The sequence below is a fragment of the Halictus rubicundus genome, chromosome 11 (assembly GCF_050948215.1).
Source record: "Halictus rubicundus isolate RS-2024b chromosome 11, iyHalRubi1_principal, whole genome shotgun sequence".
NCBI classification, from domain to species: Eukaryota; Metazoa; Arthropoda; class Insecta; order Hymenoptera; family Halictidae; genus Halictus; species Halictus rubicundus.
The window spans coordinates 14,316,741-14,343,862 of NC_135159.1; the positions used below are offsets into that span (position 1 = coordinate 14,316,741).

A 27,122-nucleotide genomic window follows, 5' to 3' on the forward strand; every position below is an offset into this window, starting at 1 on the left:
TTTCGAGGTGACCTCTAGTCACCGAAGGCCACGTAAGCTAGCATTTGACGCTGCAATAAATGCTCCAACAATGGGTATAGATTATCCATTGTCTACAGCATTCTGTTTGTCTCTCGTGTTCATGCACTCGTGACAATTTCATCTGTAAACGCATCTCCCGGTGATTACAAAAGCCGGACGGTGTTTCGTAATAGTCATTCCGCGTCGGTGTTCGTCGGTTAATTCGCAAATTAGTGGAAATTCCAATGATATTTCAATGTCGACGTACCGGCGGCCAGCTATGCGTCAACAACAAGCATGCTCGAAATAGTCATTTCAAGTTTTCCTGGACCGAGTCCTAGCTGCGTTCTCGGGTACTTATTTACCGAGGCGAATCATGCGGCCTATAATTAGAAGCTTATTATTCAAGACACTTCGACTCCTTTTCCTGTCGTAAAGTGTCAATGTCAGCCTCGGCATAATACACAGGGTGTGCCAACAAATCACTCGACAATTTTTCTGCGAGAGAGATACAGTAATTTTCAGAAATAAAAAGGTGGGGTGCTGATAAATTTTTGAGACGAGAAATCCATTATTCAGCGACAGCTCTAACCGGTATAGTGACTCGACCTTTCCCCGGTGTTACACTTAGCCCGACATGCCACAGAATCCTCGATCAATACTCCGAAAGGGGACACTATTTAAAAATACTCGGCGAATCCAATCACGCAATCCATCTATTCCGAACGCGGCATCGATGATCGATCCGGTGGAACTCGATTAATCGGATCGAGTCGCAGAGACGACTTGCCGTCTTAAGTCTAGCACGCTCGTGGGAGGCACCAGAGATTATGTCATTACCACGTAACCCGCTGGCGTCCCCCGATGAGCCGGGTGCTAGCTGGCGCGGAGGCTGTCTGGCTATGAGAAAATGAATATTTCAAAATACGGAGGAATGAACCGAAGTCTAATGGCCCCATTTGGATTCCCGGCGAAGACTATCCCTCGTTTCTGTCATCAGACGCTCCTAGGGTGGCCAGCAAATTGAGCCCTGCGAACCACGTGTCCTCCTCTTCGAATCTCCTCTCGCAAAGATTACATCCCCTCCCTTCTGTCTTTATTTTTAAAACCAAAAAAGTAAATACAGCTGTGGTGGAGGTAAGACCACCAATCTAATTACTGTAGAACTTCAATCATCAGCTAAGTGAACGCGAGCGGCTACTCATCCGGCGAGTCTCGATTATCCGAACACGTCAACGTCTCCCAAGCTTACGAACTCAGCGGACCGAAGTTAGGTTCGATTATTCATGGTGAACGGTGCGCGAAATGAAAGCCGCGTCGGCGTGGCCCCGGCCGGATTGTGTAAAAGGCCATAAAGGGTGAACGAAAGGGGACGAGGAGCGCAAGTGGCGAATAAATAAAAAAAAAAAAAGAAAAAGAAAAACACGCGGAAACAACAGCTCCACCGCTGTGAAAATTTGCATGTCACGAATCGAACGGGAACACACCGGCGAACCCCCTGTGGCGTCGCCCCGAACTTCTCGTCCCTTTGACCAAGGCCCTCTATCGCGCGCAACCCTTTTCGCGTTTTCACGATCGAACGCACGTTGTACTTCGCGCGCGCGTTGCGACCTTTACGAGCGCGAAAACTCGTAGGCACAGAGCACACCTCCCCGGCCTCCTACCAAACGAGTGCCGGCGGACGAACGAGTGCCAACAGAAAAAATAATTAATTTAAATGGAAAAAATAACGACGCCCCGATCGAGATTGTCCTTTAGTTCTCGTTACCTGGAACCGGTCGAAACAAAGTCGCCTGTTCGACGCGTCGCTCGAGCTACAATTTCACCGTGGCTCTCACCTAGACCCGACCGTCCCGTCCTCCTAGACCACGGTCTGGGTTCTTCGCGGTGTCGTAACACGGATCGGTAACTTATGCTACCGTAATCGGTGCAATAACCATTTGTCACTGTCACGAACAATAATATGGGCGGCCGGTGGAATGTAACGCAAAATGCTGGCCTCGAGCTTTCATCATTCAACCGTCTTGCCTGCGCACGCCAGTGGCTCTCAGCCTGTCAACGGAATATGGAAAACGGGATGTCAAGGATCACTGTCGACAGGTTGCCTGTTGCTGGTAGTTGAGCCTTAAAGCGGACTCGTGGTCAGGTGAATCGCTGCGGACCACCTGACTATGGACACCACAAAACCTGAGCTCACCAATACTAGGCACCCCTAACTCTGGGCACCCCAGAATTTGAGTACCCCAAAATTTGGGCTCCTCCAACTGTGGAAACCCCCAATTCTGAGCACCCCTGAGTCTGGGTATGCCTAACTCTGGGGACCCCCAATTCTGAGATCCCCTAACTCTGGACCCCTCAATTCTGGGTGCCCCGTGATCTGGGTACCCAAAAATCTAGGCTCCTCCAACTGTGGACACCCCCAATTCTAAGCACCACTGACTCTGGGCAAGCCTAACTCTGGGGATCCCTAATTCTGAGATCTCCTAACTCTGGATCCTTCAATTCTGGGAGCCCCGTGATCTGAGTACCCCAAAATCTGGGCTCCCCCAACTCTGGGCACTCCTAACTCTGAGTATCCCTAATTCTCAGCATCCTTAACTCTGGGGACCCCCGATTATGAAATCCCCTAACTTTGGATCCCCCAATTCTGGGCACCCCTAACTCTGAGTATCCCTAATTCTGAGCATCCTCGACTCTGGGGACCCCCAATCCTGGGCACCCCAAACCATGGGATCTCCTAATTCTGGATACCCCTAACATTGGGCGCTCCTAAATCGAGTCACACCTAGCTCTAGAAGTGCCTAACCCTGTATGGCCCAATTCGACGTTTTCTATAACACGTTATATTCAGCTGAAAAGCTTCTGATTTTTGCAGTTATGGGTTGAGAGTCGCTGTTGTGCGTAATACGGAACTGTCTCGGACGAGTATACGTACTGCAGGGCACGTCATGATAGTGACAGGAGCTGGGGGCTTGGTTACGTATCAGAAACGAGGGAAAAAGTCGGATGCAGAAGAAGGCGAAACGGCGAATGATGAGGAAAAATGGTTGCACGCACTGTTCTCGTAGCCCGTAGCCGGGCTGGAATCACGTGTCATTTAGGATTTGTTGCGCTGAAAAGAAAATCAGAATTCTTTGGACACGCGTCTCTCCAAATAAAGCATTGTCCATTCGTGTCTTCAGAGAACGATAATCCTGCAGTGAAACTCTTCGGTGAATCAAAAGACACACGTTCGTTCGATAATCCCCGGGAATATTTAGGGTCCCGAACGACAAATCGTTCGAGTCACCTGCTCGCCGTTTTGCGACGCATTGGCAGCGACTAGGTTGAACCCCGTTCATGTGGTAAATTACGAAGGCAAAGCCACGCTCCCCTTCAGACGACAAATTCGAATCCCATGGATTTAATCGGCTAGCTAAGGGATTATGAGCTGTATTCATAGACGCCGGGCTTCGAGCTAGGTGTGGTCCGGTGCAAAATCGAACATTTCCATGGAAAGACCGCGAACCCGAGGGGACTCGATGATGCATGCCTGTTAGCTTCCATCCAGGATAGATGCAGCGATAACACTCGCGTTTACGAACGAGGGGGAAAAAACGGTCGGAGCAAATCCCCGGGCCGCTTCAATATCCAAGAATTAAACTGGATCCGCCGTTGAAAACCTTCGAGAGGGATTGAGGCGACGTTGCGACGGGTACCCGTTGCAGTCGGAGTTTTTAATTAAGAAAAAGAAAAAAAAAGAAACAAACTCGCGACCGGAAATGATCCGAGACATGGTAATCTGAAAGGGCATGGTTGTACCCATAAACGACTTCAATTACAACTTAAAAGAGTTAACAAACCCGGAGGCTGAGCGACGTTAAAGACGTTCAAAGCGGATGGATGCTTGCCAGGGAACAGAATGGCCTCTCTCTCCATCTCCATCTCCCTCTCTCTCTCTCTTTCTCTTGGAAAGTCCATAAATTAAAATCCCGACCCGGCTATTCCCGTTTTCTTGCGAACGAATACGTCTTAGCTCCTAAATCGCGTCCCTCCTCGCCCACTGCTTTCCCCCACCGGAGAGCCTTGTGCAGTCTCGCAAAGTTTTGCTGCTTCTTAAAAATGCGCTCGTTGAATTCGTTGGGCACATTCAGACCACGAAATGTTTCATAGGAAAACCTCTTTCAGCTGCAAAACGTATCTTGCAATCTACGTGGCGCGCGTGGTTGGGGGGGGGGGGGGGGTGTCTGTGTATTTCGCGTTTGAGGGATTACAGAGCCAGAAATATGATGTATTTCTGGATGGTGCCTCTCGACAGACCCCGTGTTCCCGCCCGTGCATCGTTTTACGACGCCCCGCGCCATGATCTCCGCGAAACCGCCATTTCCGCGTCCCCGCCTCGCTCTTAACTTTTACGAGTGTTGCGGTCCGCGAAGCCTCCGCGAACAATGGCTCGAATATGGACCCGAAGACACGACATGAAATATGGCACCGGGAATGTGATGCGCCGGGACGCCGCGTAATGATAAATTCGCTCGTTACGCGGACTTTTCGGCCGTGACTTGAATTCCCAGCCTCCTCCTGCTACACGCTCTGCCCTGCCTTCCAGAAAACGCTATAGGAAGACCGGTATGGTCGTAGCTTCGACCATTTACGTGGCCTCTGCCGTGGAATAAGAGGCTGTTTCGGAAAGATGAGTTCGAGACCCAAGCCGAATCTAACGGGTGACCGATCCCTGCATGCCTCCAGGTCATTGTGAAATAAAAAGGTCCTATACATCATACGTTTATCACCACTCGTTAATTAGTTAGACGTTGTGGCTACAGTCAACTTGAAATGCAGTGATCGGAATTTTACAGATGATCGTCCGTAGCATGGCTCCAGGTCATTGTGAAATAAAAAGGTCCTATACACCATACGTTTATCACCACTCGTTAATGAGTTAGACGTTATGGCTACAGTCAACTTGAAATGCAGTGATCGGAATTTTACAGATGATCGTTCGTAGCATGCCTCCAGGTCATTCTGAAGTCAAAAGGTCGTATATACCATACGTCTATCTTCTCTTATTAATAAATTACAGGTTATGGCCTTAAACAACCGGAAGCTCTCCTAGATTGAACATTACATACGAACGTTCCCATCATGCCTCCAGGTTACTCGGAACCAAAAAGGTCCCGTAACCCATGTGTCTATCTCCTGTCGTTCCCGAGTTACACGTTATGGCTTCGAACAGCAAATCCGAATGAATAGACATTACACGAGTAGTTGTACGAGGTAATTAGCCAACTTCCGCACCGGGAATGACAAATGAAGTACCGGTGCACGACGTGGGCCGACGCCGCAAGGAGCAGAGTCGATCAAACGAACTACAAGCCTTTCTTTCAGTTCGACGTGATTAGCATCTCGGCTGGCAGGCTCGTTAATGCAAACTCGCTTTGGCGGGCAAGGCCACGGTTGGCACAAAACACGTGGCAGCCGGATTTATCGCAAAGGACGAAAATTCTTGGCGCAGCGCAAAACAGAGTTCCAAAGGATTACGGCTGCGATAACGACGACAACGAAGCCAATGGAATAACGAGGCGAACAGGTGCGCCTCTGTACACATCGATGGAATAACTGAACAGCGGCCGGGATCGCACGATGGAAGGGCCCGGGAACTTTCTTCATTATTCTAACAATTAGCGGCGCCCGTATTTCTTGTCGCGTGTAAGGGGAGTAGATGCCAGAAGGATCGCGTAGAGGCGCGCCTTCAATCGTTCTTGCCTTCCTCTCTCTCTCTCTCTCTCTCTCTCTCACACTCTCTATCTATCTATCTATCTCCGTGGGGGATGGCACACACAGCTTTTCGAAAGTTAAACGACGGCGAGAGCCAGCTTGAATTGGAACCGGGCCAAACGCCTTGTCCCCTACAAAGTGGAACCACATTGTCGTTCGCAAGTTTTCGATCGCCTTTAACTAGGAACTTAATCCTCTATGCTGCGCGCAGCCTTTTTTCGCGGAACCAGCAACAGCGGACTTCCGATCCGATTTCGATGGTTTAATTCGAACGATGAAGGCGATCGTCACGGACCGGGTTCTAATTAGCCCGGTCGGAAAAGGTTATTCTGCCTTTGACACGCTCCCAGGCGTGTCGCGAACAAAAAAAAAAAAATTCCCGCGCCGTGCCGCGCCGGCAGCGACATGTTTCCACAGAGAAATTCCTGATACAGGTAGCGCGCGCACGGGGGAACCGTTTGATGTTGTCGTGAAACAAGTTGTGACGTTGAACGGCTTCTAATCGGGCGGGCAAGTCGTTTCCCCGGGCGAAAACATGTTCCTCCACCGACCCGATCCACCGGAAGCAAAACGAAATCGGAGAACTGCGGACCGGGAAGCTTATAGACCCTCATTAAGCCCACTATGAACTAACTTCATCGGAAAAAAACACCAGGCAGACCTACACTCACCGCGAGCTTCGAACGAGTCCACAATTCAGCAGACCAGAGACCTACAACGTGTTCCGTCAAAAATGCTACTGGAATGATCCTTTTCAGCTAGAGGTCCTGTGAACCAACGCAAAGACAGCGGTATCGGTGTGAAAACTGTTTATCGACCGCAGGGCCGAAGATTCGACGCTCGAACGACGGGATAGATAGCAGACCAGACCAGGGGACTGTGCCAACCGATCCGATGTGCCGACCGGTTTCGGAGCCTGCGGTATTATACCACTTTCTTGGCAGTTCGGCCTGCGGTCGTGCCTGTCGATTCCACGCAACAAAAAGCTACACCAGTGGACCGCATCGCCTTCGCTACAGATTTCGACTCATCCCTGGCTTTGTTGGCTTTGTTTCGCTGCTGCACCCTTGCCGCAAACTAACCCGAATCCTCGAAGTTTCGACCGACCCAATGTGTCCTCCCACGCGTCGCGAACGTCCAAGACTGCTGGACGAACTTCCACCTTCGGCAATTCCAGAGTAGTCAAAAATCTAGGCTCCTCCAACTCTGAGCACTCCTAACTCTGAGCATCGTCAACTGTGGAAACCCCCAATTCTGAGCACCCCTGAGTCTGGGTAAGCCTAACTCTGGGGACTCCCTATTCTGAGGTCCCCTAACTCTGGACCCCTCAATTCTGGGTGTCCCGTGATCTGAGCATCCAAAAATCTAGGCTCCTCCAACTTTGGGCACACCCAACTTTGAGCACCCCTAACTCTGAGCATCGTCAACATTGGGGACCCCAATCCTCGGCACCCCAAACCATGGAATCCCCTAATTCTGGATACCCCTAACACTGGGCGCTCCTAAATCGAGTCACACCTAACTCTAGAAGTGCCTAGATGGCCCAATTCGATATTTTCTATAACACGTTATATTCAGCTTGTCCTGTTTTTGGTCTCTGGGTGCCTAGGATACGAAAAGGCTGCCAAAAAGGTAAATATTCAGCATCAAGACATGGGATCCTATCTTCCCCTAATGCGAGCTGGTGAGTCCATCCTAGAGTGTCATCCTCCCAATGTCAGGACCTCTACGATTACAAAAATCTAGCAAAAGGGTCCGCCCTGAACGTAACCACACCATATCTCGGTCAATCCCGTCGTAATCCTGATCTCCAGGTTGACCTAGATGTCCAAGACCATAGGAAGCTAGCTCTCGGATCGACACAGAACGTCGACTGTGACGCAGTCATTGTTAAGACCAGTTCAAGCACAGTCGAGTCCCTGAATGCGTACATTCCACTCGAGGATGGAGTAGAGCAACAGTGCCAGTTATTAATTAGATGATGACCAAACAGCAGGTGGGGTTCATGCCTAGAAGTGGCTCATGTCATGGCCCCGGTTAAAGGGTGTGTCCATACACCGAGTCAGGGTAAAATCACGAATGCAACACGTCCGGTCAATTAGCTGATTAGAGGTCGAGTAGGGGGTTTCGTAGGAAGACTATCGTTCTTCCCTCGTCAGGAAGACGTGTACACGCTCGGGGATGTTGCAATCAGTTTGCAGAGGCTAGGAGGCGCAGCGGCGAAGCGATTGTTGACCGTATATCGGGGGCTGCGATACTAACGGGTTAAATGCATAATTATGGCAACATGTTTGCACTCTTAAACAATGCAGAGGAATAACGTGAAGTCGATGATACGCATCGGCGGACTGCTGATCGTCATTAGTTAGAAATACTGGAGAGGCGGAGAGCCACACCGCGGTGATGAATAATGGACGGTTTTGCCAACGATTTTGGGCCGGCGTGATTAGCATTTATTTTTCAGCGTGGAGCAGGCTCATAAGCTTCTTAAACGCTGCACAATATTATGATTAACGCACCGGTCGGTTTGTTCGAGGGGGTTTATCGATTCATTATTTATGGACTCCACGCGCTGGTCTACGGGTGCGGATCAATTTTTAATCGCCGTAGAAACCGGACTGACGTCAAAACAATTTTGTATTTGGGTCATTTCCAATGGTCGCTAGTGGCTCGCGGATATTCAACGAGGCGACCGCGTACGAATACAAAGTTCCGACGAGTTTTCACCTGAGCCCCCTGCGCGTCGACGAACAGAAAAATGATAAGTGGCCCCGGTAGCCCGAAAAACTCCGCGGACGTAAATAATACGCGGAAGTCGTGGAAAAAAGGACATCGTGGAAAAAAGGACATCGCGGGGCCGCAATCACGGGGAGTGGCCGAGTTTCTCTAAGTTCCTCATAATCTTCCGGCACAGTTTGGCTCTACGTGTCTTTTATGGTTGCACGTCGGGGCGAGGAGGGGGCAGGGTGGAAAAAAATTCACTACACCCCCCACCCCGACACGGTACACTTACGGAAAATGAAAAGTTTCAGGAGCGTCGCGTCGACGGTATATTGCCTTTCATAAAGGAGCATGTAATTCACCGGCTACAAGGTAAACACGTGTGACGAGGAAGATGCAAATGCGAGGAATGGATGGCTTCTGGAGGACTATGGTGATGGCAGTTGCCTCCCACCGTCATTTGCAATTATTTTCATACGTTGTAACCGCCTGTGTGCGGTTAAAACATTTATTTACAGGGACTGTGCTGGATTTTGATTTAAAAGAGGGATGGAGATAGTCGCAGGCAGATTGATAAGGGCATGGGCTACCTCATCGGTTCCAAGTAAGAATAGGCTGTAGAATAGGCTCATAGAAAATATGGGCTACCTAAGATTGCTCAGGGCAGGGGTAGGCTTCCTCAGAGGGTCCTGGACTACCTCAGAGGGTCCAGAGCAAGTATGGACTACCTCAGTGGGTTCAGGGACAGTATGGGCTACCTCAAAGGGTCTAAAGCAACTATGGACTACCTCAAAGGGTCCAGAGCAAGTTTGGGCTACCTCAGAGGACTCAGGGACAGTATGGGCTACCTCAAAGGGTCTAAAGCAAGTATGGACTACCTCAAAGGGTCCAGAGCAACTATGGCCTACCTCAGAGGGTTTGATCAAGTAAGGGCTACCTCAGCGCGTTCATGCCAACTATAAGGAACCTAGATGAGTCTAGAACAAGGATGGGCTGCCTCGGAGGGTCTAGAGTAAGAGGAGGCTATCGCAGGGAAGATTGAAGGCAGTCCACCAAATAAGCTACCTAGGATACATCTAAAATTCATTAAAAAATTATGAACACGCGCAGAACGTATTTCTTCCTTTCCACGACTGTATCTCGAGGTAGCAAAACGCAGGAACATAGGTTGAACGCGTTAAAGCCGGCAACTGAATTCGAGACGGCGTTTTGTTGCTGATGGACCTTTGCATAAAGTGAGAGGCACAGGGTTTCGATGGTGGAGGGCTGTGCAGAGAGGGGCAAGGGTAGCCGTCCGCGGAATTACTTGTGAAACTTTAATCGCTTCCTCCTTGCGCGTACGTGCCTCCGCAGCGATCAATGCATTACGAATGACATGAAGGATTTTCGAGTAATACCGGAACTCTGGATTCCCGGCGAAAACGTGAGCCGGGGGCAACACGCGCGGAAGGGCGCGACCGGAAGAGGTCAGGGGTCGGGGCATTACGTATTTAACGAGTGCCTGGAACACGCTTCGGCTTTGTCGGGGATCTGAGCCCGCGAGTATTAGTAACCGTGGACAAAGCGCAACAAAACGCGGGGTGTAAATTTCACGTCGGGCCGGGGCCGGGACCGGGTTGAATTTCGCATCGACCCTGCCCCGTCGACCGGGCACACCAAACTCCGAATTCGACGGCTTCCGTTGCAGACCTAATTACGCGACTCATTAATAATGCAGCCACTTCAAACGGGGCCGCTTTCCGTCGTGCTTGATTATTATTAGCGCGCGGCGATGAGCGTCGTTACAATGCCCGCTCGAAATTCCACCTTACCAACGTTTCACGCTTTCAAACGAACAATAAATACACAGTCATCTTTTCACCGGAGCCATCCTGCAGTTGAACGCCTACAAATTACCGTTCCCCGGGCAGGCGGTAAATTTTGCGAAATGTTTATGTAAATGTCGGCGAAATGTTAATTTAAGGACACGGCATTTGCATTGAGACTAGTAATGCCGGCGATCAACAGCTGCCGGCTACCGATGAGGATTAATTATTCCGTTTTAGATGACGTCAAGTATAGTGGACAATCATAAAGGGAACCCTGCGCGGTGGTATCGATTCGCTGATTCGGTGACGGGGTCCTCGGGGCTCTAATTCGTTACTGTTCACCAATCCCGGGACACCATAATTGATTAACGTACCCTCGCACCCCGCAGTTTTGCGGGCCGTCGTCCGCCACCCAACGAAATCCCGTTTATTAGCAGTTCATTTTAAAGATTCACTCTCGACTCGACGTTTTAATTCGGGGCGAGCCCTCAACCTCGACTTTCACCCCACGAGAGCTCCAACCTCTCAACCTCTATGCCTTCCAGGAGGAACCCCGTCAATCTTTCAACCCGGAAGAACGCTTTTCAGGGGACCGGGAACCGAGACGTCTGGACACCCGGCACTTGTCCCGAATATTGCCGTGACGCGATTAGGTCACGCGTTTCATAGTTTAAGCAATAAAAGTCGAACATCTCCGGAGGCCATAGCGGGTGTTTAAGGGGTGTGTGCTCGAGCGTCCTGCGGGAGCGAATCAAACGGAAATTATTAGCGAAATATCCAGGCACACTCACGGCAACGGTAGAGAAGCCTCTGAGATAGCCAGGAGTAATTCAGCCCTCAGATGCAACGTTACATCCCCCGAATTATATTGCGATCCGGGGAGGCAGAGGACAATCTGGACGCAATACTAACGCACTTTGCGATTCCCTTTGTGACTTAGCGTTGGTCGACGCCCGCGCGTTGATTGTTCATACTTGCAGATGCGCCGCGCACACAATATCCGATTTGCTTTGCAGACGATTCCGGTTGACAGTTTGATTGCGAGCATCTGACTGAATGCGAGGCGACTTAGCCGGGACTCGATGATGCCACGGAACAATCGCGGACCCTTCAAAGAACCGGATTGGATTGGTCAGCCACGGCGACATTTTTACGGAAATTCTAATTCGAGTGTCACCGCGGTCCTACGTGAACCTTCGAATTCGTAAAATGCCAGCTGCGGTGTACATTCTTCTGATGTGTCCACTGTTTCGTCTTCCACCTTCTCATTTTATTTATTAGTGCTCTATTTCCTGCTGCTATTCAACGTACAATGTGCTAGGTCATCCAGAGTTAGGTCCAGCTAGTGCTAGGTCATTCAGAGCTAGGTCCAGCTAGTGCTAGGTCATTCAGAGCTAGGTCCAGCTAGTGCTAGGTCATTTAGACTTAGGTATATCCAGCGCTAGGACATTCAGAGTTAGGTCCAGCTAGTGCTAGGTCATTGAGAGTTAGGTTTAGGGAGTGCTAGGTCATTCAGAGCTAGGTCCAGCTAGTGCTAGGTCATTCAGAGCTAGGTCCAGCTAGTGGTAGGTCATTTAGACTTAGGTATATCCAGCGCTAGGACATTCAGAGTTAGGTCCAGCTAGTGCTAGGTCATTGAGAGTTAGGTTTAGGGAGTGCTAGGTCATTCAGAGCTAGGTCCAGCTAGTGCTAGGTCATTTAGACTTAGGTATATCCAGCGCTAGGACATTCAGAGTTAGGTCCAGCTAGTGCTAGGTCATTGAGAGTTAGGTTTAGGGAGTGCTAGGTCATTCAGAGCTAGGTCCAGCTAGTGCTAGGTCATTCAGAGCTAGGTCCAGCTAGTGCTAGGTCATTTAGACTTAGGTATATCCAGCGCTAGGACATTCAGAGTTAGGTCCAGCTAGTGCTAGTTCATTGAGAGTTAGGTTTAGGGAGTGCTAGGTCATTCAGAGCTAGGTCCAGCTAGTGCTAGGTCATTCAGAGCTAGGTCCAGCTAGTGCTAGGTCATTTAGACTAAGGTATATCCAGCGCTAGAACATTCAGAGTTAGGTCCAGTTAGTGCTAGGTCATTCAGAATTAGGTTTAGGGAGTCCCACGTCATTCAGAGCTAGGTCTAGCTAGTGCTAGGTCATTCAGAATTAGTTTCAGCTGGTGCTACGCCATTCAGAGTTAGGTCCAGCTAGTGTAGGTCAATTAGACTTAGGTATATTCAGCGCCAGGTCATCTTTTACACATCAATACATAAGATCTGTCGACTATCAATTATTGCTGACAGCACAGTCCTGTCGATAATGTAATTCCTGACGCAACAGAGGGAAAGATTTATTCAAAACTGTAATCCATTGAAAACGGGACATTAGGAGGGTCGATTTGGTGTTGCCGTCGGAACCGTTCAATAATTTCATTTAACGAGAATTATGTAAAAGCGCGGGACTGTTCGAACAATGTTGTATTATGGAGGGACTCTTTTATGCGAGAGGAAAGAGAGCCGTCTGGTAAGCCGTCGATATCGTTAATCGAAGACGGGAATTTCTGACAAAGGATGAATAGCCCGGCCCCGGGGGAATACAAAAGATGGATAAGTAAATAGCTCCGGATTTACGTAACTCCTCCCACACCCCCCACCGCCCCTCCCGGGACCCTTGGCGAATTTTTCTTTTGCCCGGTAAGTACAAGTTCGGTTCGGGGGCGTTGTTAACGTTTGTTCGAGGCATCGATTACGGGTGAAAACTGATACTGTGTTTCCGAATATACAATTTCTTGTGAATGGATAATTGCTGGGGTAACAATGCGGGGCTTCGTGTAAAATCGAACAATAGGGGAAATCGTTGGAAATGTTCCTGGTCCCGGTATTAACATCCTGCACGATGAAACAAGAGCCCCCGGCCCTCGTCGATTTTGCCTGGTTTTGTTTCGTCTTGTCCCGGCCGCTTCCACCATAGAATTAAATTTTTTCCCCTTCCCCGCCCACCAATCGGCCGCGGCAGAAAAACCGCGGATTTTCGCTGGCGAATAACGCACGGGCGAATTTGCGATCGTCGTCGTCGATACAAACGAAAAAAAAAAAAAATGTCAAAAACCGCGAACGTGGGCTCTGTGCAAATACGGCTTAGGTTTCAATTTTTTGTTTTTATCGGCACCGAACGGGGGATGCACAAATTTTGTTGCTTGCCGAACACGCGACATCAAAGGGTGGGGAGCAATTTTAATCAAAAATTGAAAATTTCGCCGGTACATAAATAGATAAATAGATAATTTCGTTTTATTTGCTCTCGCTAACGAACGTACAATGAAAATATATTTCACAGTTTCAGCGAGATGGAGATTGCTCGTTTTGTCAGTCGAATTTGACCGGGCTCGTGGGTGACGTAAATGATCGGGACCGAACGCGACTATGGTCAACGGCGGGGTTTACAGCGAGCAAATAAGGAAGTTAAAAGGCATCGCTATTAGCGGCCACCGTCCTGAAACCAGGTCGTTTCCACGTTGAGGAGCGAGCATTCGGAAATAAACTGGCTGCTGTTATGGTAAAGCGATGTGTTGTATAAGCCCCAAGGGTTGATACGGTTTCCGGTTTCTATTGGCAACGCGATATGGAGTTCACGTCGAATCCGCAGTATCCATAACAGCAGCATGATCCTTTCGAGACTGGTAAATTGAAGCCGAGATACACGAGCCCGGATCGTTTTTCCAAACTGAATTCTTCCCGGTGCTTAAACGCTCCTGTCTGTTCCGTTTTCCTCCTAGCGATCGACAAGAGTTGTGCAAAACATTCAACGGCCTGGCTTCAACAAGTTGACCCCGTCACGACCTCGCACAAAACTAACATAAATCGACCCATCTACGGGCGTGGCCTGGTTATTCTTCGTCGTGCGACACTCTAAATAGCCTAGTCCCACCTGAGAATAATTCCAGGTGACCTAGCATCAGGCTAGACCTAACTCGAAATGTCCTAGCAGTGGCTACGCCTAACTCTGAATGACCTAGCACAGGCTAGACCTTAGTCCGAATGAGCTGGCACTAATTGTAACCAAGTCTACCTAATTTTAGGTAGCCTAACATGGGCTGGGTTTTGTTCTGGCGTGATCTAGGCCAGACGTTAGCCACGCCTCCTTGAAGCTGTTGAACCTGAATTAAGTGTCGACCTAAAGACCACCTCTTACAAATTTCCAACTTCACTGACAGGGACAGTGTCGATTCTCTGACCACTCAATTGATATATTCAGGATGATCTAGAATGTTCTGATGCTTCAATGCTTCCAAAATCTCCATTACCCATCCCGAAACACTATCCTGATGAGAACGCTGAAGCTTCTACATAGCTGAAGAACCTAATAACCGACGAGGAAACCTTCCAACGACTTTTGAGTTGTGTTTGTGTGTGGGCCGTTCGCGTAATGAAATAGTCAAGCACTCGTTACGGTTAAAATAGCAGTGGAGCATTTCGAGGACGACTAGGAGCGCGAGAATGGCGGGGAATCAAAAAAATTGGTGTAGTTCCATTACCGAACAGCGAATCAGAAAAATGGTTTAACTAAAATGTAAAAAGCGGTGGGCGTAGGGCCGGGGTGAAGCGCGCTGTTATGTGTTCGTTTCATGTTATATGGGGCAAAGCGTAACATCCGGCTGCTATGGTTTGATGAATAACAGAACGGTATAAAAATGGAGCGGCAGAAGGAAATGAAACAACCGACTGCTCGTCCCGGGTGGTCATGTAATTCGTGTGTTAGCGGAATAAAAGTTCCGACGGACCGTGTAAAATTTGAATGAAGTTACGGTATTCAGCCCGGATGGTCGAATATTTTTTCAGATTATTACGCGGCTTCTGTTTCGCGAACAAGCCGGCGCGCGCGGCGTTGCGAAATTCGCCTTTAAATCCCGCCGAAACGAACAAAGAAACCGTACTGTCCTTTCCATTAGGCACTTTCCATAACCGATCAGCATCGGTGCATCGAATGTACCTTTCGAAATGCGTGTTATTCTTTCGATAAAATGTTTTCGAAAAATGGTGCGCACGCCTTGGCTGACCTAGCATTATTGAACCTAGTCCCAACAGGTTTGATCTTATCGGATCCGAGCCTATCAGACCTCATACCTACGAACCTAAATCTCCCCGAATTGGTGCATCAATACTTCTAAACACAGACTGCATATTAACGACATAACCCTATGGGACTTAAATGTAGAGGTACCTGACCCTATCTGACTTAAATATAGTGGTACCTGACCACATCAGACTTAAATGTAGATGTGTCTGACCGTTTCAGACTTAAATGTAGATGTGTCTGACCCTATCAGACTTAAATATAGAGAGGCCAAGCCTTATCAGACTTAAATGTACAGGTACCTGACCCTATCTGACTTAAATATAGTGGTACCTGACCCTATCAGGCTTAAATGTAGAGGTACCTGACCCCTATCAGACTTAAATATAGAGGTGCTTATCTATCTCAGGCTTAAATATAGGGGGCCTGACCCTATCAGACCTAAATGTAGAGGATCCTGGCCCTATCAGATTTAAATGTGGAGGTGCCTGACCCCTATCAGACTTAAATATAGAGGTGCTTATATATCTCAGGCTTAAATATGGGGGGCCTGACCCTATCAGACCTAAATGTAGAGGTGCCTGACCCTATCTGATTTAAATATAGTGGTGCCTAACCCTATCAGACTTAAATCCAGTGGTCCCATCCTTGTCAGACTTAAATGCAAAAGAGCCTGTACTTATCAGACTTAAACGTAAATGAGCCTAACCCTACCAGACTTAAATGTAGACGAGCCTGGCCCTATCGGACTTAAAATGTGGCAGAACCTGACCGTGTCAGACTCAAATATTGGCGACCCAGAATTTGTCTACATTTGATAAGGAACTGTATCCTTTTCATTAGTGAAGCCCAGCCTTTCGAGACACATAATTTCCATAAAACTATGTCAGCCGAGCGTGAACGCAAGTTACACGGCAAAGGATGCATCACGAGGGGCACGGCTTTAATCTAAATCGAAGTCCGAACTATGCATGCGAGCTGTACGGATGCGTGGGAGTGTGCGTGCTCATTCATCGAGCCACGTATGGCCGGCCTGTAGAGTGGGGCACCATGGAAACCCAGCCGAACCTAAACTGCATTAGTCGTACGGAGTAATGCACAGGAATACTGGCTATCAGAAATTCGGTAGGGACTTAGAAAGCCCTCACGCTTCGACGGGAAGTCATAAGTCCGTGTGCCGGTTGCATTAGCGGGCATTCGAGCTGGCCGTTGCGCGGCCATTTTGCATCCTGTTCAAATTTTCCCTTCCGCTAGCCTGCCCCTTCTCCATACCCGCCGATGTGTCTGTGTGTATGTGTGTTTTGTTTGCCCCGGCGCGCCCGGTGTCCGATTGTTTCCGTCGCGGAAAATACATGGGCCGCGCGTTTTCCCCGTCCTGTTAATTATGCGAAAGAATACATGCCTGCCTTTAACGGCGTAGGGGATCGGTGTTTGTCAATTTAAATATTTTATTGACAAACCACTGCCGCACGCGTGAAACGCACACCCAACCGGCCCTCCACTCCTCGTTCCGGGCTTTTTGAGAAACGGACGGCTAGCTCTACACTGTGTTCCGGCTGCGAGTTTCGGTTTCGTTGACGTCCTCGCTGCGTGTCCGACCAGTGACACGCGCCTACTACTGACGCAAGTAGTGTGGTCAATAATTACGCTATGACGAACAGGATACAAATTTTTGGGAGTGACGAATTTTATATTAGAAAAATGAGAACTGCTTTGTTAGACCACCCCTAAACACTCCGCGCTGGCTCGGAGAGGTTTGGTATGAGGTCTGAATGGTTAGGTTTGCCAGGGTTTTGTCTTCAAAAAATATTTCCCCAGTCATACCATTTAAAAGCACGTCAGTAAATTGACTCTGAAATCGTTCTGCGTCCACTTTGTGAACCGACAGTGTCCACACAGCAACCAGGAGTCTGTAAATCATCAGTTCCCCAGTAGCATGTAAAAGTAGGCGAACCGTCGCTTTTAAAGGGCCGCGATGCAATGAGTTATGGGAACGTCGGACCCCCGCCGACAGGAGTTGGGTTTTGTTCTTCATCAGGAGGCGTGCGCCTCGCCGGCTAATTACGTCGTTGTACGGCGCGCGTACATTTGTATCTATTACCGGGCTGGTGACAACAATAACGCTTCTTAATGCCTCCAAGACCAGGTATTAATCATCCTAACATCTCGTCGCGTGTGTGTGCGCGCGTGCGCACACGCGCCACGAGCGTAGAACGTGCGCTGTTAGAGGTTGAATGAAACGCGCATTAGCCCCGAAGCTTAAACCCGAAATTAGTCTTCGGGGATGCGAGTACGGGGTAATTAAATAATATCCGAAGTGAAGTTTCTCCATTATTTTATCGGACCTTTTTGCTAATCGCCCGGCGAATCCGAACTCGGGGATTCCGGGTCGAACTATTGATGAACGCGTATTGCCAAAGTTTCTGACGAGCATGAAACGGGCTCGTCGGGGACGAGAGAGAGAGAGAGAGAGAGAGAGAGAGAGAGAGAGAGAGAGAGTAACGTTGTCGAATATGTGCGTGCCCTGCTCGAGTGCCTAATTGTAATAGGGGCACACGTACACGCACACACGTACGCACAGATGAGGTTCAGGATTTCGTCCATTAATAGCATCGAATCTCACGACCCCGCGAACTCGACAGTTCAATTTGCGCGATCCCGCGTCACAAAGAGAGAAAACGCACCGAGGCTCTCATCGCGTGTGTGCACGCGGAGAGAGAGAGAGAGAGAGAGAGAGAGAGCATCGGTACTCACGGCAATTTTACTACAATCGCATTAAATTTACGACCGCGGAGATTCCAGGCAAATTTCTGATGTTCTGATTTTACAGCCGGCAAGCAGCGCGGCGCGACTCTAACTTCATAACAGAGTTGGCTTCTTTGTCCGACCGGCGCACGAGCACGAATAATTTTATTGCGATTTCGATGGCTTCGGATGAAAGCTCGGGTCACCGAGGGTTTAACTGTTTGACGTTTATTAGAGGGAATGACAAATTCCCAAGGAACCCATAGTCGAACCTCTTGCTCCCCGCCGACGGGAAACGAACATGTCTAATAAATCACTCGGGGGAAAGCGGCTCTTCGTTGTAAAACGCGTTATTCGAGCCGCCGTTTAACGTATCAATTTGTTAGCGACATTATCCTCGGTGCGTTTCCAGTCGTGCGCGTTCCCGACAAAAAAATTTGATTGTTTTCAGCTTTTTGGAATGATTAAAGTTCAGGATGTCGTCGACGGCGTCTGGCGACACTGTCAAGAAAAAGAGCAGTCTGACAGCCGATACCCGGGTAAAATAAAACGCGACATCAGAGCGAAGGCAGAGCCTAACGAAGTGCCTATAGCTACCGTGTCGCACTGGCAAGCGTTAATTAATACGTTAACGAAGAGGCCGACTCTTTGAGCTGGCAAAATCCTTGCGAGTGTTCGCGACTTCGGCAGAGTTGATCAGCTTCTGGAAATATCTCGTCGATGGGAGTTTAAATCAGTTTTAGAGAGCTGATCAATATTAAAATCCTTTAACACCTAGAGCTGGGTCTGAGACTTCAAGAATCCTGTTTCAGGTCAGGGATTCAGACTTAACTCCAGATCTGCAAATGCAGCTCAGATAAAAAGAACCATAACGTGCACTAACTTCCTCATATGAGTCTTCACGTTTTCAATGATGGTCCTCGACAAGTTCCAAGGATTCCGTCTTGAACCTAAGGCCAGGGTCCAAGCCACTGCCAAGGAATTGGTCATCGCGTGCAGATTAGGCCTAGGATCAGAGGGCAAACTAGGATCGCTCCCGAAGTTGGGACGCGAGCCAACATCTGCTGCCCAGTGTCCCAGAACGTGGCGTCAGATGTAGCAAATACCAATCTCAGCTCCACAATTCTTCCAGCGAGAGGTGAGTTCTCCGAAGGGGGCAGAGGTCGGAGCGAAATGAAACTGTTAAGTGGGGATGAGTAGACGTTCGATTTAGGGACGAAATCAAGCATCACGGATTATCAGGCTCGTCGAGAGGACGCGCACGCGAGCATACGCACGCGAACAGTTTCCGGGGGAGGAAGCTGCTCCAGAAGACGCCTTTCATTTTCCGCGCCAGCGAGCTCGCCCTCTCGATCCTCCTCGACAAATAACGATGCCAGCGGAGCCGTAGTAAAGACGGCGAGGAGTAATTTTGCGCCAAGATTGTTTGTACACCGCTGAAAGTGGCGTTGAGAGACAACGGCGACGCGGCCGTGAAAGACGACAGAATTAGTCGTTGGAGTTTTGTGACCCGTAAGCTTATCTAAGCCCCGAGCAGGCTCCCGGAGCCCGGCGACTCCTTTGTGCCCCAATTTTACGCTCCTGGGAATGACTAACGCGCTGTTCATGCAGTACAGATCAAATTCCGATCCGCCGATACCCGTGGAAAATTTTGTAAAATCAACCCCGGGTCTACAATAGGTCTGGAAAACTGGTTTATATTTCTGATGAACCTTACCTAAAAATATAAAAAAAGGGAGACAAGTATCGATAGTAATACCTTGAATTAATTTCCAGAGTCGTTGCTCTTAAACTTCCATGTGAAATCCGTATTATTTCATTTTTTACAACGAGAGTTTGCAACTTAAAAATCGGAAAAAATTGTCGAATGTGTGGTTTGATATGGTAAATGTGTCAGAATTTTTTTAGAATTTATAGATGCGATTAAGTGGGGAAAGTGGGGTTAAAACTGGTTTTTGGTTTGTTCCCCGTAGCTACCCTTACAGACGAGGTAAAGGGCTGAAACTTGGCAGTGAGGGTTCCCTCTTGGTAAGCTATCGAACGAGCCATTTCCAGACAAAATCGGCTGAAGGGCTTTTCTGACCACCTCAACCGACTAGGCCCTTTGGTCACGGTAAGCCACCTTTCATTTACTTTTCCAAATTTCCAAAGGTTTATGTTACGCGGGTTACCCAGTTTCTTTAAAATTGGTGGAGTTCAGCTATCCCAGATCAGCTATTCAACGCTTCAGCATCGCGAGCCCTTCGCGCAGGTCGTGCCAACGGTTGCGTCGAAGCATGAGTGAAGAGTTGGAGGAGATAGGGGCAGGGTCGCCTCGAGTGTCTTCCCATGAAAAGTCGAGATATCGTCGTCGGACGTTATTTGTCTCGAGGACATGCGCCCTCGTTAGGCGAGCAAATATGCAACACGACTCTGAGGAACGCGAACAAGACGGAAGTGGCTTAATAATGCAGGATATTATAATTGTATATAAAGAGGAGGGGTCTTTTCGCTTAATGGAACGTGTTCGGGGAAGAGCAGTGCCCTTCGGGAGACGGGTAATACCGTCGTAAGAAGATTCACGTCATTGTTAATGGACAGATCCGATACTGACGAGCTGGATCGGTTGTTCCCCCGTTGAAAAATAATCGTAATTGATCGCCTTGGCTCCGTTCGACTGTTGGAACCAGTAAAACACATCGACCCGGTTTTTCCAGCTATCCTCCGGATGTTCGATCCCTCTGGACCGAAGCCTTGCGTTACAATATACAGAGATATCGCATCTCATGTTTGAAGATACGGCATTCCGTAAGGGTTTTTACTTAGCCGCGCTCACGTATGCACATTATGCATAGGGTCACCATAGATCACATCAACGCTCTATGCACCGAGCTGCAGACGTTAAAAGGAGCAGGACAACTTCATGAAAGATTCAGTCCCGGCACCGAAATGCGCATACGCAAATCTTACCTTGACCACGGAGCATGCAAAACAGCCCCGGGGATCTACGACTGTCTTTGACTGCTAATTAACCGCTTAATCACATTTCGACGGCGGTCACGAATGGCTGCTACGCTCCAACTGAACCTCGTTCGACAACAAATATAATAAATATTCCCACTGCGATGCCCAGAGTACGGATAGAGGCGGGACTAGCCTGACAACCACCTCTATCCGGTCCCGTCTCGCAAAGATAATAATTGACCAATTACAAACTAAATGTGCATACAAAAATTCTGAAAAAATTCACAGACCCGTGTACCACCTAGAAGAACGTCTCTGATTTTTTTCATAATTTTCCATCATGCAGACCGGAAATGGCAGGTCTTAATCTATACATCACGTCGAAACAGCATTTTCCAAAATTATCGAATTTTTTGAAGATCGATGCTGCGTCGAAAAATTCTGAAAAAAATCACAGACGCGTACACCAGCGTATAAAACGTCCTTGATTATTTTCATGATCGTTAAAGAAGCAGAACGGAAGAAACGGAGGTCGATAGTGGTAGTGGTGGCACGAAACAGCATAAGTTTGCTCGGAGAAGTCTATCGACTGGGGCCGTTTATCCGTGCAACGATCTTGTCAGACGCATCAGGCGGGACAAGTCGCATTCGCACTGTTAGTCCGTTGTCCTTTGTATAAAGCTCCATCATCGGCCTGTCATCCCGGCCGTCATCTTCTTCGAAAGCCTCGTGAGGTGTCGTCGTCATGTCTGACGCGCTAATGACTATTGTTGTGTATCAAGGGGAAGGATCATCCCCGAGCACGGACGTGACCCCGACAGGCCAACCTAAGCTGACCTAAATTATCTGGCCATACACAGCTCTCTCCTGTGCGAAGGTGGACGTATGTCCGTTAAGCTTCTCGTGTTCCCCGCTGGTCTCCTTGCTTGGTCCGTTTCGCTGCTTGCTTGCGAAGAGGAGATCGGCTTTCGACGATCGATGAACAAACTGAATGCACCGGTCCCCCCCGCCTTTAACGAACACGAAATTTCCCCAATCGTTTTGCCTCCAACCTACACCACTGTCATTTGCGTAGGATAGCCGAGACTCCAAATTGGAATCCGCGGGAGAGTCAATCACCATGCTTGCTACCAAATTCATGGTCCTCAATTAAAATAACAGTCTCGCCAACGCCCTCTACTCTGCAGAGTTTCAACTAGGTCCTCAGTTTAGGATCGTAGCATTTTTCGAAAAAATCCAGACCATCCGAGGAACTATGTTTTCCCAACGCCCTCTATGTCCCGAACTTATGAATCGGAGGAGCGTCCTCTACCACAAAGTGAGGACTACAATGGGCTGACCCTTTGGCAGAGTCCCCGGATTTTTTGGCGTCTCCAGACAGCAGGGAGGGGATGGACAGTGATCGTCGATCGAGTATAAACAGCGGACGCGTCGACGTCCGCGCCAAGGGGCCATTCAAGTGGACGCGGTCCAACATCAAACAGTTAATTAACAACTGGAGGAGATTAATCGTGGGCCTCGAGGATTCGATGCAGCGGTTCCAGGTCGAGAGTGGCGAGGCTCTCTCTAAAAGGGGACAAAGACCGAGGCCCGGGATGAGCCACGGGGAACACGGCGACGGTTATTGCTAGCTATACTAAGTGATCGCGGCAAAGGGACCGAAGATTAGAGCCCAACGAACGATCGGTAATCAGGTGGGACAGGTCCCGGTGTGTTTCGTCGCATGCACTCGAGGGCTGCGCGAAATGCGGCAGCGCGCTACGCGTCCGTGAAATATCGACGAGATGTGTCAATGCGTTCTGATGAACCGTGACGATACCACGGTGCGCTGGCACACACCGTTCAAATGAACCGCCGCCCTGGCTACAACAAATCGTTCGCATCTGTCGATCTGGCCGGATAATTAGTATTAGTCTCAGTTGCCCTCTGGCTGCCGCTCTTGGAATTAGAAGACCAATGGAGGAGTCGGCCGACTGGGCAGCTACCTTCGACCCTGTATTAATGTATTTCATTTTATTTATGTTCTACCAGGTGGTGGACACGTCTCTGAATTTTTTCAGAATTTTTGAACGCAACATCCATCTTTAAACAATTCAACAACTTTGGAAAGAGCTGTTTTCTAGCAACGTGTAGATTAAGCCCTGCCATTTTCGTTCTGCAGGATGGAAAAATATGAAAAAATTCAGAGATGTTCTCCCAGTTGGTGTACACAACTCTGAATTTTTTCAAAATTTTTGGACGCAACATCCATTTTTTAAAAATTCAACAACTATGGAATGTGCTGTTTTCTAGCAACGTGTAGATTAAGCCCTGCCATTTTCGTTCTGCAGGATGGAAAAATATGAAAAAATTCAGAGATGTTCTCCCAGTTGGTGTACACGTCTGTGAATTTTTTCAGAATTTTTGATCGATTTTTCAAAAATTTGTATCAGCTTAGATGATAGCCACCAGGAGACTGCCCGCACTGTTGGTACCTGGACCTAGGGCACAGCTAGCCGATGAATACACTGATGATTTAAATAAATAGCAAGGCTTATAGCACTCCTCTCTCTCCAATTTCACTCGTAAAAAAATTCTTGGCGATCATATGGTGCTAGGGATGATACAGGACTTGGCAATAGCGTATTCCCCAAATCCCCATTAAGCACCGAGTATAATTTCGCAAATATCTCGGGGTACCCTCGCGTGGCAAGTGTTCGAATCCCCGTTTCACGTACTTGCGTAGCGAAAGCCGCGACTTATGCGAATATTCCTCGAATTACAGCGGCGGTAACCACCTGCCCTTTGGCTCTTCCTTTACCCGGTTTAAGCCGCGTGTCCTCTTTGGCCAGGCTACAGTTTCTGCCGATTAACAAACCAGACCTGGCCCTTAAATCACGCGACGCAAGCAGCCCACAAAGGGAATTAGATTATTTCAACATCTTCCGACTGTCACGGTGAGAGGATTAGAGTTTCAACGAGGTCGGGAACAATTCTTTTCTCTTTTTTCTCTTCAGGTGGAATGAATATGTGAACCAAGTGGCGCGAGTACGTCACAGAGAGAGAGAGAGGGGGGTGGGAGGGGACACCATGCGGGAAAAGTTTCCGGTGCTGTTCGCAATTTCACAGAGACCCGCGGAAGAACGAACGAATCACTTAACAATAGGTCTAAAGCACGTCAGAGGTTCCCCGGTATCCGTGAAAGAGTGGAAGCCCAGAAGGAAAAGCGGGGGCCGTCGGATCGAACAGCAGAAGACGGTGAATCGTATTTAAATTTCAAATGCCCCTTGAGAAACCACCATGGCCGGATATAATCGGATATCCGGACGTTCCCGGGGAAAGCTGGGTATTACGTTCGCTGTACGCGGATACCGATTTACTTGGGTAACCAGCTGGAAAGCAACTAGAAATAAACTGTATTCTCTCGGACCGTTTTACATTTCGAACATCCCACGTACCGGCGTTCAACCCTTTTTACGCCGGGCTCAACGACTCGAGAATCGATCCGAGAAAACCACCCTCGCAACTCCTCCCCTTACACACCCCCGCACACACCCTCTCAACACAACCTCATCGGTTTGCAACGTGTCGATGGTGCAACCCTCAATCTTATCAAAGCGCACGAGAGTCGGGAATCACTTTTCGGGGAAAGTGGGGCTGGAAAAATTCGTGACGCCATTAGGAAAATTGCGGAAACCGTGGAAATTGTTGCTGCCTGAATATTGTTGCCCCCCGAAAATTCTTGACCCCCTGTAGCAACTGTGACCCACCTATAAAAATGGTTAACACTCTGTAAAAATTGCTCAAATTGCTCAGATCATTAAGAAAAAGAAAAACATTCATGTAGAGAAAATTCAGCTTAGATTTCTGAGGTGCTGCTTCGAACATTTGATTTTCGTCGTTCCGAGAAGCAAAAGCCGAGTGACATAAAAAAAGTGCAGTAAATAAAAGAAATTAAAAAAATCTACTTACGTGGATCGGAGAAGGCTGAAGGCAGATGAGAGTGACTTTTTGGGGGGTGCAGGTTCGTATCGTCATTAACGGGGAGTCGGTAGGCGGTCAGGCAAAAGAGAATTTTCCGAGACAATTGTAATGAAAAAATGGAATTTCCCCTCTGCCTACAGTGTCACGCAGATTAAAATAATCAAAGCACCCGGTACAATTCCCCGCCGCAACTCTTGCAGAACTCAGAGTGGGGGTTGGCCTTGAGGCTATACTAAATTTCAGCGACGATCCCTGAGCAGCTGAGGCTCTAATTATTTCGTGCACTGTTCGGACAGAGTGTACTTTTCGTCTGAACATCATCAACATGATTTTCGTGTATCCTGTCTCTCCTCGGAATAAAAGTTTATACGATCGAGTATACTTGAGAGTGTTCTTGTAAAGATGTTTGAAAGTGTGATCGGACAGAATGAGAATCGGATGAACGACAGGCGTAGAGGGGTAATAGAAAGACAGACGAAGAGACAAAGGAACAGATAAAGAAAGAGAGAGAGAGAGAGAAGAGATAGAGATAGAGAGAAAGAGAGAGGCAGACAGGGCAGAGTTGAAAGAACTATAGTCGAACTAACACAAAATCTGTAAATGTAGGGGAGCTCGTACCTTTTGCCCGCTGTGCAGAGTATCTCTGTAAAGTAAAACAGAAAAGAGAAGAGTTAGAAAAAACGTACACATAAATACAGATAGATATAAGGTGAGAAGCAGGTGAGAAAAAGTCGGTAAAAAATACGGTTATACGCACTACAAACAATAAATACCGGGTATATAAATGCTTGTGGAGAGAAAGAGAAGAGAGAGAGAGAGAGAGAGAGAGAGAGAGAGAGAGAGAGAGAGAGAGAGAGAGAGAGAGAAAGTGGGAGGCAGACATACAAAGCGGGTGAAAGAGGGTTGAAGAGGGTTGAGACAGTATTTAGAAAATGAGGTGATCGAATGTGATGGATAGAAATGTTCCTCTGTTGCGTCGCGATCTCGGTCCCTCCTTTAATTCGCCGCTGAAAAGAGAGCTACTGTTTAAACAACCAATGGAGAGGTACAAAGAATAAGCCAGACCAACGTGATTCGGTTCTCAATGTTCTTTATTCGAAATCATCAGGCTTCGCTGAATCCATTACAATACCTGTAGACCGCAGCTTTCGTGCAATCGGACTCCACACGAACAAATCAATTTTTAATTTTAATTCCGGGCTGAAAACTTGCCGAATGAAAAATACAAATCGCCCAGCAATTATTATTCCGAGAAAAGGCGAACACGAAACTTTTCGTTGCATAAAAACCACAGTCCAATTATTAGAATAAAGCAACTATTCTACGAACTCAAAAGTCTATATCTACGTCACAAAATTCTCGAGTAGTTCAGACCGAGTTAGGTCAGACCAAAACCATCATCAGACCCAACTACAATCTATATTCAAACCAGACTATTTTTAAGTAGTTAGGTCCATGTTAGGCCAAACCAAAATCATCATAAGATCCAACTACAATCTATATTGAAAGCAGACAATTTTTAAGTAGTTAGGTCCATGTTGGGCCAGACCAAAAACATCATCAGACCCAACTACAATCTATATTCAAAGCAGACAATTTTTAAGTAGTTAGGTCCATGTTAAGTCAGGCGAAGATCATCATCAGACCTAACACAATCGAATAATTGAACGCAGGCTGACCGAAAGTAGACCTAACCACTTACTCAATACTGGATCAAGTCTGATCACTATGTCAGCGCAGACCAGAGTCCCCATTGGTTCAAAATGGCGGATTTTTCGGGCCGATTCGCAACAAGGAAACCAACAAGGTTGCCTTGCTGAATTTTCTTGACGAGATTAGGTATCGCCGGGAACGAATTCTAATTAGTCAGCAGACTGGAGCATTATCAACCCTTTGCGAACGGCTGCCTGTTGCCTCACGATAACGCGAGCCGGGCTTCCCCTCGTGAGGCGACCACAAGACGCTTATGGGAGTCCCGACTTAGAGTGACAGTGAACGCACGAATAGGTGTGCCTACCGTGCAAAATTTTTGGCTGGGAACCATCACGGTGAATCGTCTCCCATAGTGCTTACAAAAGCCTCATGCTGCGATCACTATCTTACACCATAAATAATTTCTATCTTGGACGTGAAACCGATC

General features: G+C 48.2%; 1 protein-coding gene across 5 annotated transcripts in view; it reads right to left on the reverse strand.

Annotated features, from left to right (window-relative positions):
• Nucleotides 1–27,122, reverse strand: part of Heph (polypyrimidine tract-binding protein 1 heph) — a 427,542-nt gene that overhangs the window by 376,337 nt on the left and 24,083 nt on the right. For 2 of the 5 annotated variants that reach the window (XM_076796826.1, XM_076796825.1), the window contains exon 2: nucleotides 25,601–25,625. The exons of the other annotated variants lie outside the window; for them this stretch is intronic. In XM_076796826.1, the coding sequence (XP_076652941.1) occupies nucleotides 25,601–25,625 (25 nt within the window). The remainder of the gene's footprint in view (nucleotides 1–25,600; nucleotides 25,626–27,122) is intronic. 5 annotated transcript variants of the gene reach the window in all.